The following is a 13289-nucleotide window of genomic DNA, read 5'->3' as shown; positions in this document are numbered from 1 at the left end:
AGCCAACCAGCGCACGAAGCCCAGTTCCGCTCATTGGCTCGGTCGCCTCGCGACAGCCGAGCTCGCCTCTCATTGGTCACTGTTTTCGTAAGGCTCGCGTCGCTGACCGTCGCGGCGACGATTTCCGTCGCGAGCGAAAGCGAACGCGAAAAGCGGCCGATGCTCGGCGATAAAAAGCATCGGCGCGCGACGTTACATCAGGGGCGGGGGGCGGGCATAGGATGGATCGGGAATCGGGGGAACGGATCGCCGGAGCGACGGCGACAGGGAGTGGGGGGGGGGGCGAAGAAAGTGGGTGTGGAGGGTGAAGTGTGTCGCGCCGCGTCGCACGGCGTCGCGTCGCCTCGCGTCGCATCGCGGATCTACGGAGAAAGATAGAAAGAGGGAGAAAGAGGAAGAAGAGAGGCGTAGGAGAGCAGGAATCGCGGGCGGACGGCGCATGTGCGCGTTTCGTTAAAACGACGAAGCCGAGAGTGCGGTGTCGGGACGATTTTAGACCGGAGCAGGGCCTCCTGCCGTCAGATTTCGTGGCGCAGGGTGTGCTGTGCCACGGGTCAGGAGTAGAAGAGGTCGTCGGAAGAGGAAGACCGCCGGTCGCGAGGGCAGCCGGTGGAGCTCACGCCGCCGGGAGACACCGGAGATCGCGGACGGGAAATCGGAGGACGCGCGAGCGCGAGAACCGCGTCGCCGCAGCTCGCCGTTAAGCCCGAATCGAAACGAATCGCAAGCAGCAAGAGCAACGGCCCCAGGAGAGTAATGTCCATGCGTGGAGAAGTCGAGCTTCGTATCATCTGACGAGATGACCTTAACAGGTAAGAGCTGACTACGCTCCGCGCCGCTTCGCTCCGCGCCGCACCGCTCGGAACGCGATCGAACGCCGCCGGTCGCCGAGCCGCGCGCACCACTTCGCTGCGAGCCGGCAAAGGCGACGGCTACACCTTCGCGCCGCTTCTCGGGATTTCGTCGGTTGTCCTCGGCGATCGGTCGCGACAAACCCGCACGGAACGATCTTGTTTTTAACCGGTGCTTCGACCGCCGTTGTCGCGTCTCGCGTACACGCGCGACTTCGCACGACGATCTCGGATTGGAATGTACATACGGGGTGGCCCAAAAATGTCTCGCAATCCGGAAATGTCGGGTCCCTCGGATCATTTGAAGCAACTTCTTCCTTTACAAAAATTTTCTCCGAGGCACCGTTAACGAGTTATTAACGAAAAACAGTGACCAATAAGAATCGAGTACGGCCAACGCGAGGCGGTCCAGCCAACCAGCGCGCGAAGCCCAGTTCCGCTCATTGGCACGGTCGCCTCGCGCCAGCCGAGCTGGCCTTTCATTGGTCACTGTTTTTCGTTAATAACTCGTTGACGGTGCCTCGGAGAAAATTTTTGTAAAGGAAAAAGTTGCTTCAAATGATCCGAGGAACTCGTCACTTTCAGATTGCGTGACATTTTCGGGACACCCTGTATAACGCGGTCGGCTTCCACGGACGCCGCGCAGTGCGGCGAAATGACGGAGTTTTTGGCGAAATCGATTGCAGCGGCGTTCGCAGCGATTGCGCCAGACTCGATGTACATTTTACATCGTTATATCGATATGTATACATATATTGATGTGTATAGACGAGGGCTTGCTTAACGAAATATTATATTTCGGTAGTTTTTTATTCGATTGATTTTTGTATGGAAATGTACGAATATATTGTAGTTTGTTAAGGTTAGTTTCAAATATATAGGGTAATTCGGTTAAAGGTGGACACCCTACGGTCTTTCGAATCGTTGTAAACTCGAAGTAACTTTTACAGTTTTACCGATATTTGAACGAAAACGAAAAGAAGAGATTATATTATATATTATGTATAAATAATATAATATATATATATGATATATAACATAATATCTAATGTATAATATGTATTGTAATAATATATATTTTAATACACATAATATAGTATGTATAATATACGCAATATAACATATATAATACATATAATATAATATATATAATATATATGCATAATATATATTATAAAAATAATACATTATAAAATATATGTATCTCCATCTCCTATTATTTCTAACATGGAAATAAGCAAGTATGACGTTCTGTCCCATTTTTGTTTAAACATCGCTGAAAATGTAAAAGTTACATCGAGTTCACGATTATTCGCAGCACCGTATATGTATGCATGGTTTCCCATAGATCGTCGCATCAGAATTTTGTAAAGAAATCGAGTCGAACGAATAAGCCAACGGAAATCGTCGTTTCATCGTTGAAATGGCACGACACGCCGCAGATTTTGGTCAAAACCCTGGATGCGCTAGATACATTCTGCGCCCGAATTTGAAATCGGCGTGCCAAAATCTATGGGAAACGATGTGCAACATGCTAAACCTTAACACTAAACCTACCACTGCGGTCGAAATCACCAGGATCATATTTTGTTCAGTTTAAAATTGTTGAAATTACAGAATTTTTTCTTTCACTGGAATCGATTAAATATATTTAATTTATATTAAATTTATTTTATTATTTATATTAATTAGACTAGTCATTTTTAATGCTCAGTGGGTTTAATATTAAAAGAAAAGATCCAACTGTAAATAATATCGGATAAATCACGATTTCGTGCAATTATTTCAATTCGAACATTAATTTTCGAGGTTATAAAATGTTCACACACCGTTCCGTCTATTTTTCCATTATTCCGCAACGTTTCATCAGTAACGTAAAAAAAATGGCACCACTTTATCCCATCTTGATTGAAAGTTCTTCGATTATGGCGCAGCTTTGTCATTTCGCCGCTCCGTGCGTCGCCGGCGACTACGAACGCGAGCGCGAGCGCGCTGAATTCCGGTCGCGCCGATCCGGAGATCACCGTCGGATCGTTCTTCGGAAGTTTGCAAGAGTTTTCGATCGGGACGCTGATCGAACGGTGGATCGAACGCGTACAGCACGTCTCTCTGGTTTTATTTTCTCAAACGGTTTCCCACCGGCCGCGCGATGCCGTGTTTTCCCGAAGCGGGCAGGACATCTATATTTATGCCGCGAGGCGACGCGACGTTCGCGTGCACGTAGTACGCTGCGCGGCGCGGCGCGGCGGCTTCGATTGGCGGCCACGTGAGCGCCGAAATACCAGGTAGTTCGCGAATAATAAATTCTCGCCTACGGGTGGAACGGTTGACGTGTTGCCGTCCGCGATCCTGCGCGGCTGTCGCGCGGCGCGACGCGTCGCGATCGCTGGCATTAATCGGAAGAAACCGCGTTCGCGCTCGCGTTCGGTCGCGCTCGGCCGTGCATTTTCCCGCGACACGCTGCTAATCCATTATGCAATGTCGGCGCTCGCAGATCATTCGATGAAAGCCAGAGGACCACCGCAATGGCTGGAGCCGGACCAGGTGCTCTCGGTTCAGGGACGCACCGGCGTGGACCTCGTCGCCGAGCCAAAGCTACGCTGGACCGACGTCTTCGACGAGCTACGATTCGAACTGTGAGCAACCATTTCTGCGACTCGACCGCTGCCGTTTGTTTTCTTTTTTCTTAACGACGATTAACCCTTTCGGTACGTACGCGCTGTCAGCCACGGCACTCCGCCGCGCCGAAAATGCGCACATAGCACAGTAGGTCGGTCCACTTTTGTACGAAGATTTTCTTAAGTAATAACTGTGCTTAATCCGTTTCTAAATCTTTCGTTTCCTGTAAACATTCTGTAAAGGGCCTACAATATGTTCAAATCGATGAACAAGTTTCAAACAAAAATGTAACCTCAAATTTTGTAGATCAATTCAGATCAAACGACGATTATACCTGTAGCTGCTTTTTTCAGAATTCTTGTAAGAGAAGACTTTATTAGAATAATTTCTAATATGTCAGAAATATGGCTCGCATGAATGCCAGATGTATTCGGGACTCGTCCATACCGGTCATCGGATGGATGCCGATATACAGGGTGTCCCAAAATTATGGTATTTCCGGGAAATGAGGGGTTCCTGAGGTCATTTGTAGCAACTTTTTCCTTAGTGAAAATGTTCTACGATGCTTCGTTCACGAGTTATTAACGAAAAACACTAACCAATCAAAGACGAGCTCGGTTGGCGCAAGGCGGCCGAGTCAATCAACGGATCTGGGCTTCGCGCGGTCGTTGGTTCGACCGCCTCTCATTGGTCACTGTTTTTCGTTAATAACTCGTGAACGAAGCCTCGTAGAATATTTTCGCTAAGGAAACAGTTGCTTCAAATGATCTCGGGAACCCCTCATTCCCCGGAAATACCATAATTTTTGAACACCCTGTATATCCGGCGCTCGTACTGAAAGGGTTAAGCCGTCAGTTTTTCTTTTTTCGTGTTTCGTCTTGCTTTGGTTGTTGCTACTGGAATTACTAACCTAATTGAATTAATGATTAATTAAACTTGTAATTAGAAAGCCTTTGTTTAACCCAATATTTATGTCATGCGAGTGCTCGCTCAATTAAGTATCGTTTAATGTTAACCGGGAATAAATCTGTCGTCTACTTTTATAAATAAATATTAAAATCTCTATCTATCGTGTTTCGTAAAAAGCAATTACTATAAATAACCTTGGAATACAATGTTCATAGAAATGCCAAAAGATGCCTAACACGGTTCAAAAATGTCTAAAACACGTTGTTATTATCAACGCTGTTATTATGTTATTATGTTATATTACGTTATTATCAACGCAGTTGACGTCATTCGTGCAGAAATTGTTTCGAGTGCAGCAAAAGTAAGCTCGCTGTCGAACCGAAAGCTCCGATTACGTAACAAGAATAATTACCAGTTCGGGATATTTAAAGAAACAGTGAAGGAATCGAGTGAATAACATCGGAGATATTCCGTCGCGATGAAATTGGAAGTTCATAACCTCCCCTCGGTCGTGGCATTCTGTATCTAGCATGCTAGAGTAAGTATAAGTGTTACTGCGGTTTCTCAATGAAGGCGAACTTTGACAGAGAGAATGAGACCTTTCACGCCAATAAATTGGCAACTCGAATTATAACTATTATTCTTCAACTCGAATATTTATTATACTTTCCTCAAAATATTGGATCTCTGAAATAACAAATTTCATTAAAAAGCGTAACGTGAAGAAATCATACTTGTGCATATATTATTGAGGTTATGTCAAGGTTATATTATATATCTATTAATTAATATCTATTACTGTGCGAGCCGAATATTGCCAATCTTCCGATTACTGCATGTCAAATATTGCGGACGTTACCGCTTAATTATCCGTTATATTAATTATCGGATTACCACGTGTCAAATACTGTGGACATTTCGATTACTGCGTTACTCTGGAATGTTATATTTCCGAGATATTTGTGCAACAGAGCTTTGTCCACGAATTTCTTGCAAGGCTAACGCCACGTTTTCCTTAGGGTGGCATAACCTTACATTTTTCCTTTTCTCTACATCGTTTGATATTTTCTGTTCTCTTTCCTTCGACTTCTTCCTTTGGACTTTTCCCATTTTCTTTTAAATGTACACGCGCAGCTACAATTCCGTATAGGTTAAGGTACGCGGTTCGGTAAAGCAACCGCGGTAATGTTCGCGCGTAGTAAAAAACTACGCGCCAAATATGTGCTGTGTTAGACAATAATACTTGAGGCTAGACGATAGCGACAGCGTGCGTCGATTTTTGATCAAAGTGACGATTACTTTATCTAAAAATAACGCTAAAACGAATAGCTTATTATCAATTACCAAAATATAAATATATTTCGAATGAGCGTTCACAGCTGTCATTACGAGTATTTCATAATACTCGACGTTTCCATAAGCTTCCATCAATCAAGAGTCAATGAATGAATTAAAACTGCGATCGCTGTTACTCTCGCGTCACAAATTATCGACATTAAACATATAAAAAATGATGAAATTAATTTCTAGAAGATTACACGCTGTGAAATGTTAAGGTTATATTACTTTTATAAAATATCACAGTGTTTATGACGTCCGCGGTAGTAACAACACACTTCACCCTACCGTATATTCGGTGCCGTTTACGCATTATCGTTCATTCTCGACTATTGGCCCTAATTTCGGTGGAAACCTTGAAACGTGCCAAGGATCAAACGCGGTTTATTTCGAGCTGTCGCGCACTTAATTCTCGCGGAGGACCAAATTATACTCTCTGGTCTATCGCGTGTAATCCTGTTCTGTCGCCGGCTTCTCCCGCGGAGACCACCGATAACGCGACAGATAGCGAGGAAATCGCTGAAACCCGGGTGGAACGGTTTCGCGGATGATCGAGCTCTCCTTGGGAGAGCGCGCGAAACTAAAAATAGCCGCGCGAAATACTTAATCGTGCTCCTACAAATTTCCATAGCCGTTCGATTCTACTCGATCGATCGATCCATCGGATCGTCGACGAACGAACGCCGCGACATTAATATTTAACAATTAAAACGATCGACTGAATTTTAATTTGTTCTTTTCAACTTTGCGAAATTAAGGGAAATAATAATAAAAATAAAATAAATATATAATATAAAATATATAAATAAAAATAAAATAAGTATATAATATAAAATATATAAATAAAAATAAAATAAATATATAATATAAAATATGTAGATAAAAATAAAAATAACGCGGGAAAATTCAACTTCTTTTTCTCGTCCCGTTTCGAGCTTCCATTCGAAAAATCGAGAAATTGAAATCAAATAAAATCGTTAGAATAAAATATCGTCTTTTCGATGGAATTTTTTCGTGGGACGGTAGGAAGAGCCGCGTGACCAGTAAGGTGAAAGATTCGGTGCATAGGCATTTGAATGCTTATTTCGGGAACGCGAGACATGACCTCATCTAGCCTCGCCGCTTAAATAAGACAAAGTCTCGCCGCCGCGGATCGATGGCAATTGTTGTCTTTTTCAGACAATCCGTCTTCTGATTCACTCGGCCCGAGTCCGCTGTCCGACGCGCTCCACGAAAATCCGCGATCGTTCGTCGAGCGTCTCCCGAACATTCGCGGACGTTCCTCGACGCTTCGACAGCCGCGCCAAGTTCAAAAATTTTCCAGAGATTAAAGCACGCTTCGTTCGACTCGATGGAAATCGCTAAGCGAATGCGCGAAGCAAGAACAATTGATGTTGATTTTTTATTCACCACTTTTACGTCAACCATAACACGATAAACATTTAGCGGAATTGTTTTCTCAGCCACGCGAAACTCTGCCTAAACAAGATTTAAGCAATCAAATAAACACAGATACGGAATAATGCTAATTTCTCCCTAATTCGTGCTCAGATTGCGCACAAAAATGGACAATTTGGGAAGAAGGAAGTCTCGTTTTTATAGTTACCAATCGTCGATAATTATAAAACCGTGCCTCGAGGCTCGAAGAATCGTATCTCCTCTACCTTAATCGTCCATTTTCGTTTATTAACCTTTTATTAACATTTTGATTAACATTTTTGTTCACTAACATTTAGTTTATTAACATTAGACTCACGGAGCCCTAATCAAAATCACTAATTATTTCTTAATTCATCATCACTAATTACTTCACTAATAGATCACTAATTGGATCACTAAATGTATCACTAATTATTTCTTAATTCATCATCACTAATTATTTCACTAATAGATCACTAATTGGACCACTAAATGTATCACCAATTATTTCTTAATTCATCATCACTAATTATTTCACTAATAAATCACTAATTGGATCACTGAATGTATCACTAATTATTTCTTAATTCATCATCACTAATTATTTCACTAATAAATCACTAATTGGATCACAGAATGTATCACTAATTATTTCTTAATTCATCATCACTAATTACTTCACTAATAGATCACTAATTGGATCTCCAAATGTATCACTAATAATTTCTTAATTCATCAGCACTAATTACTTCACTAATAGATCACTAATTAGATCACTAAATGTATCACTAATTATTTCTTAATTCATCATCACTAATTATTTCACTAAAAGAGCACTAATTGGATCACCAAATATATCACTAATTATTTCTTAATTCATCCACTAATTATTTCACTAATAGATCGCTAATTGCATCACTAATTATTTCTTAATTCACGATTATTCGTATCGCAAAGCTACATTCACGAGTTATTCATTCAATTTATACGTCACAATATGTCTAAAAATAAGAATAAATATCTTATCGTTACATTTACAAACTAATATAAAACAAGTTATTCTTCACGCTCCATAAATCTAGGCATTAAGGGAGAAATCTCACCGTAAACAGAAATAGTAACCAAATAGAACAGTCGAAACTAGGTAAAAAAAATGTCGGGACAAGGGGTTGAAATGTTCCAAAGCGACGTCGACGCCGTTCCGAAAACTCTGACCTACATTTCACCGAGAATCATTTCGTGCGCCAAGAGCAGCGCGTTTCAGTGAACGAGCTGTAGACGCCGACGCCGACGCGTCGTCATTCTCGAGGATTCTCTGCTCGTCCCGCGCCGGCCATTCAGACGGCCGCGTCACGGATCGACGACGGAAGCGTTTCTCCTAGCGAATTATGAAAATTCCGCGGCCGGCCGCCGCGTTTCCCGGCTCGCTCGGCTCGCCTCGGCTCGGCTCGATTCACCTCGGCTCGCTCGGCTCGGCTCGCGCGGCTCGGCGCGCTCGGTTCTCCGTTATCCCTCGGCAGCTCGCTCTCCATGCAAGCTAAATTCGACCGAGCTCGCCGGAACTTTTCGCGAAAAGACGAAAGAGGCGCTGCTCCTTGAGAGCATCCGGCTCTAGGATGCCCGCCGCCGCCGTCGCCGCTGGTTGCTTATAGTTTTCTCCGAACTATAGCTAACGAAGGCAGCGGCGGTGTCCGTGGAGGTGGAAAATCGGGCGCGGACGACCTGCCGCTGGCATTTCGCTATCAGTCTTCCGAGGGAGCGTCGCGACGATCGACGAGCGGCCAAAAATCAGAGCTCGGATCGCAGAGCCTCCGCCGCGTCGGCCAAGCGTTTCCCGTCGCGCCGCGCCGCCGAGGCCCGCCCAGGCCCGTCCAGGCCCGACCGAAGCGATCCGCGCGGGCCGCGGGATCGCTCGGCGATCGGACGCCACCCCCTCCGAGCCTGCCGCGCACCCCCCGATCGCGCCGCGAAATTCCAAATCCACGATCCTCCCGCCGTGTCGCGAGGCAACGAAAGAGCTCGCCGCGGCCCGCCGTCGGCCCGAGTCCCGCGCGTCCGCCGCAAACCCGATCGAGACGTCGTCGGCCGTGTCACCGTACTCGTTTCGCAGTCGCGAGTGAACTCATCGAACAGATTCGCCAGGGTCGAGAGGACGCTTCTCGGGGTTTATTTTTGCGGGCCTGTCAACGCGGGCCGTCGTCCCGAGCCCAATATCGCGGCGGCCACGCCGAGGAACGCGACCGTCCCTCGTGGCGAACTGTTATCGACAAAGGCGAAGGCGAGGACGAAGACGAAGACGAAGACGAAGACGAGGGGGAACACCGACGCGTTATCAATGCATCGAACAGGATCCCGTGGATCTCGCACGCCGAAACGACTCCCGGCGCTCCACGGTGCTCCGTTCACGAACACCACGGTGTTACACGGTCCACGGACGACCGTCGTCGGTTCGATGAACTCGCGAGTGATCGGTGGTGACTGGTCGTCGACGAGTGCTAGCTCTTGATTCGAGGCGAAGGGGGTGGTTCTTCCTCGGCCGCGCTCCCGCCGGCCGCGGCCGGTGACATGGGGAGCGACTGCTGCAAGTGCGCCAACGGCGGCAAGCCGCAGATCGCTGGATCGTTGGCGGACGCATCGGGACAACGGTACGACCTTCGGAATTTTGTTTGGTGATATTGCGAGGATTATGGCGCACGTTGCGCGATCGCCGGTTCGGTCGTGTCGCACGGTTTTAGATCGTTGGACCGCGGATTTTACGCGTTGGTTCGTACGTTCGTGCGACTTTTTAGTATCGATTATATTATATTTATGTTATGTATATGATATTTATGTTATATATGTTTTATTTACGTTTTATATATATAATATATATAAAATTAATTTATATATATATATATATATATATATTATATTCATATTGTATATGTATACTTATATTATGTATATGATATCTATATTATATATATTATATTTATATTACATATATTTTATTTATGTTATATATATTATGTTTATATTACATATATATATATGATATCAATATTATATATATTATATTTATATTATAATAATATTTATAATTTAAATATAATATGATATTTATATTATATATAAATTATAAATATTATATATATTATACTTGTATTATATACATGATATTCATATTAATTATAATATAAATATTATATATAAATTATATTTATATTACATATATTATATTTATATTATATTAAAATTTCTCGCATAACAATTATCCAACAATTACGTCCCGCACGTTTTCTCGAAAACGCGCGAGGATCGATTTTTCTCGAAAACACGCGAGAATCGATTTTTCTCGAATACACGCGAGGATCGATTTTTCGCAGAGATCGTCGAACATGATCGACAATGTGCTGCTACACCGCGAATGTCGAGCGATCTCGACTCTGCACCGACGGACGCGACGGTGCGGCTTCAATTCGGACAATTGCGCCATTCTGTCGAGACCGCTTTGGTTATTTATAGATGAATTTTCATTGAGCGAGCCGTAACGCGTGTTTCCCACGTGTTACCAGAAATAACGGGATTTCTTTCGGATATTTCGATATATGTATATATGTATATCGATATCATCGGTTAAATCGCGGTTCACATCGCGAAGGGTTGGTTCGCGCGGGTGCGCGACTAATAACGAGTTGTTACGTGGGCCCGCGCGCGTGGCTCGATTCAGACAAACAAATGATCTAGAGCGGCGCAAACTCTTGGCATTGCTCTACTGCCCTATTTTCGTCAGCCTTTTTACCGCGACGGCGGACAGACGAGCCGAAGGAAAGAATCTGCCCGTCCGGTGCTGCGCCGTGTCGCGCCGGATTGCGCGAACGCCCGCGTATCGTCGGATTTCTCGAAGGCCGTCGATCGTTCGGATCATTGAGATATCTAGCAACGATCTAGAAATGCCGTGGCTAAAGATCAGTGGTGCAACCGCGTGCGCTCGATGCAAGTTCATTGGGAACGCGCCGATCGACGCGCGACTTCTCCTTTTTCTTTCCTGCTTCCTTTTCTTCTCTCTCTCCCTCTCTCTTTCTCGCTCTCTTCTTCTCTTTTTCTCGCTTTCTCACTCTCCCCCACTTTGCTCTCACCCTCTTCCTGTTCCTCTATTCTCCATTTTCTCTCGCGGAGGCATTTACCCTCGACCACCAACGACGGTTCTGTCAATCTTCGCGCGTGACACTTTCACTGCCAAGCTTTAATGATCCGACGAATCAACGTAATTTATAGTCTGTTCAAGGAGTCATGGTAATTTACGGTGGTTATAGTTATTTAGAGTGGTTTCGTTTATCTACGGTGTTTCCATAGAGTCGGAGTAATTATTATACTGTTAAAATATATTGTAATATTATATTATTGAAATGATATTATAATATTTACATTTTTATATAATTTCAATTTTTTATTTATTATATTATGTATTTTTATTTTTATTTTATATAATTACATTTTTAATTATATTATCTTACACTATAAAATATTGTACTATTAAAATTATATTATATTATACTACAATATTATACTATTAAAATCATATTATATTATAATATAATATTATATATATTTCAATAGTATAATATTACAAAATAATATTATACTCTATATTAAAATTAAATATATATATATATACTATAATATTATACTATATTATATATACTATATTATACTATATTATATTATACTATAATATTATAGTATAATATTGCAATATATTTTAACAGTATAATAATCACTTTGACTATATATATATACTATTAAAATTACATTCTATTATCATCAGCAATTATAAAAACAAGACGCAAGGCTCGAATAATCGTATCTCCTCCTCGCAAATTGTCCACTTTTGTTAACAAGCCGATTAGGAAAATTAGGGTGAAATTTACTGTATGTACTTGACAGCAACGTTGCAACTCCGGATACGCGTTCGCGAATCCTGGAATCGGGCGGTTCTTGTTTGTTGCCGTTGCAAGACCTCTACGAACCACGCCGGATAAACGGGAAGACGATTGATCGAGAGAGAGAGAGAGAGACTGCGGAACACGAAATTTATTTCTCAATCAGACAAAATAGACGTTGCGTCACCGACACCGGGTTGATCCATTTGTTGCGCCTAAGCGTTTGTATAATATTATACTACGTGCATCGGCAAAATGACGTGCACATCCCGTAATCGTAATCTATATTATTCCAATAAATATCCCAATTTCGAACGCTGTGTTTTGGCGATACTATTTCTGAACATGTTGACAATTGTTATAATTGTGTGACATAAATTAATTTCTAGGCTGCAAAAATGAATTTCAACTTGCGAACAAACTTCTATATTATTAGAGCGTTCCGTCGACTGAAAAATTCAGCGAAGATTGAACCTGCGTTCGTTGGTCGAGGACGCAACGGTTGAGTAGAAGGACGCATTGCCACAGGGTTGTTTCGCGGACAGCTGAATGAGCCAGCGAACGATAGAACAAACGACGACGGACTTTCGTACCTAATTGTCTGCGCGCACAGCGCGAACAACAGAGAAGAAGTAGCAAATAGACGGCGCGACGATGGCCATCGGTCCGATTGGACTTCGGCCATCGCCCCGAGGTGGACCAAGAAAGTGACATTTCGGCATTGCAAAACCGGCCTCGTTTCATTAGAAAGTGTTCCTAATCACCACTTTTCCTCGTGAACTCTGCCCCCGAACTCGCCCGCATTTTAAAACCTACGAAATCCGATACTCTGCTGCGTACACACAGGGTGTACAAAATATACGTACAGTAATGTCTCTCTAATTAACGATCAGTTTGTCCACAATGATGGACAATTTGGGAAGAGGAGATACGATTATTCGAGCCTCGCGGTTTACTTTTATAGTTATAAATTGTCCACAATTATAAAAACGAGCCGCAAGGCTCGAATAATCGTATCTCCCCTTCCCAAATTATCCAATTTAGTGGACAATCTGAGCGTCAGTAAGGGAGACATATGTATACATACAGTAATGTCTTGACGCTCGGTTTGTCCACGAAAATGGACAATTTGGGAAGAGGAGATACGATTATTCGAGCCTTGCAACTCGTTTTTATAGTTGTTGACAATCGATAACCATAAAAAACGAGCCACAAGTCTCAAACAATCGTA

General features: G+C 43.2%; 1 protein-coding gene across 5 annotated transcripts in view; it reads left to right on the top strand.

Annotated features, from left to right (window-relative positions):
• Nucleotides 1-477: 477 nt before the first annotated feature.
• The window catches only part of LOC117223860 (uncharacterized), a 99420-nt gene continuing 86608 nt past the window's right edge, over nt 478-13289 (top strand). For 4 of the 5 annotated variants that reach the window (XM_076528798.1, XM_076528802.1, XM_076528807.1 and 1 more), the window contains exons 1-2: nt 478-812; nt 3346-3487. In XM_076528798.1, the coding sequence (XP_076384913.1) occupies nt 800-812; nt 3346-3487 (155 nt within the window). In that variant the 5' untranslated portion in view covers nt 478-799. Of the gene's footprint in view, nt 813-3345; nt 3488-8885; nt 9782-13289 lie in introns of those variants that run through there. The other variant, XM_076528799.1, reaches the window with a different exon arrangement.

Source organism: Megalopta genalis, chromosome 1 (assembly GCF_051020955.1).
Source record: "Megalopta genalis isolate 19385.01 chromosome 1, iyMegGena1_principal, whole genome shotgun sequence".
NCBI classification, from domain to species: Eukaryota; Metazoa; Arthropoda; class Insecta; order Hymenoptera; family Halictidae; genus Megalopta; species Megalopta genalis.
Note: the sequence above shows the minus strand (reverse complement) of the source record. Positions and strands in the feature narration are given on the sequence as shown.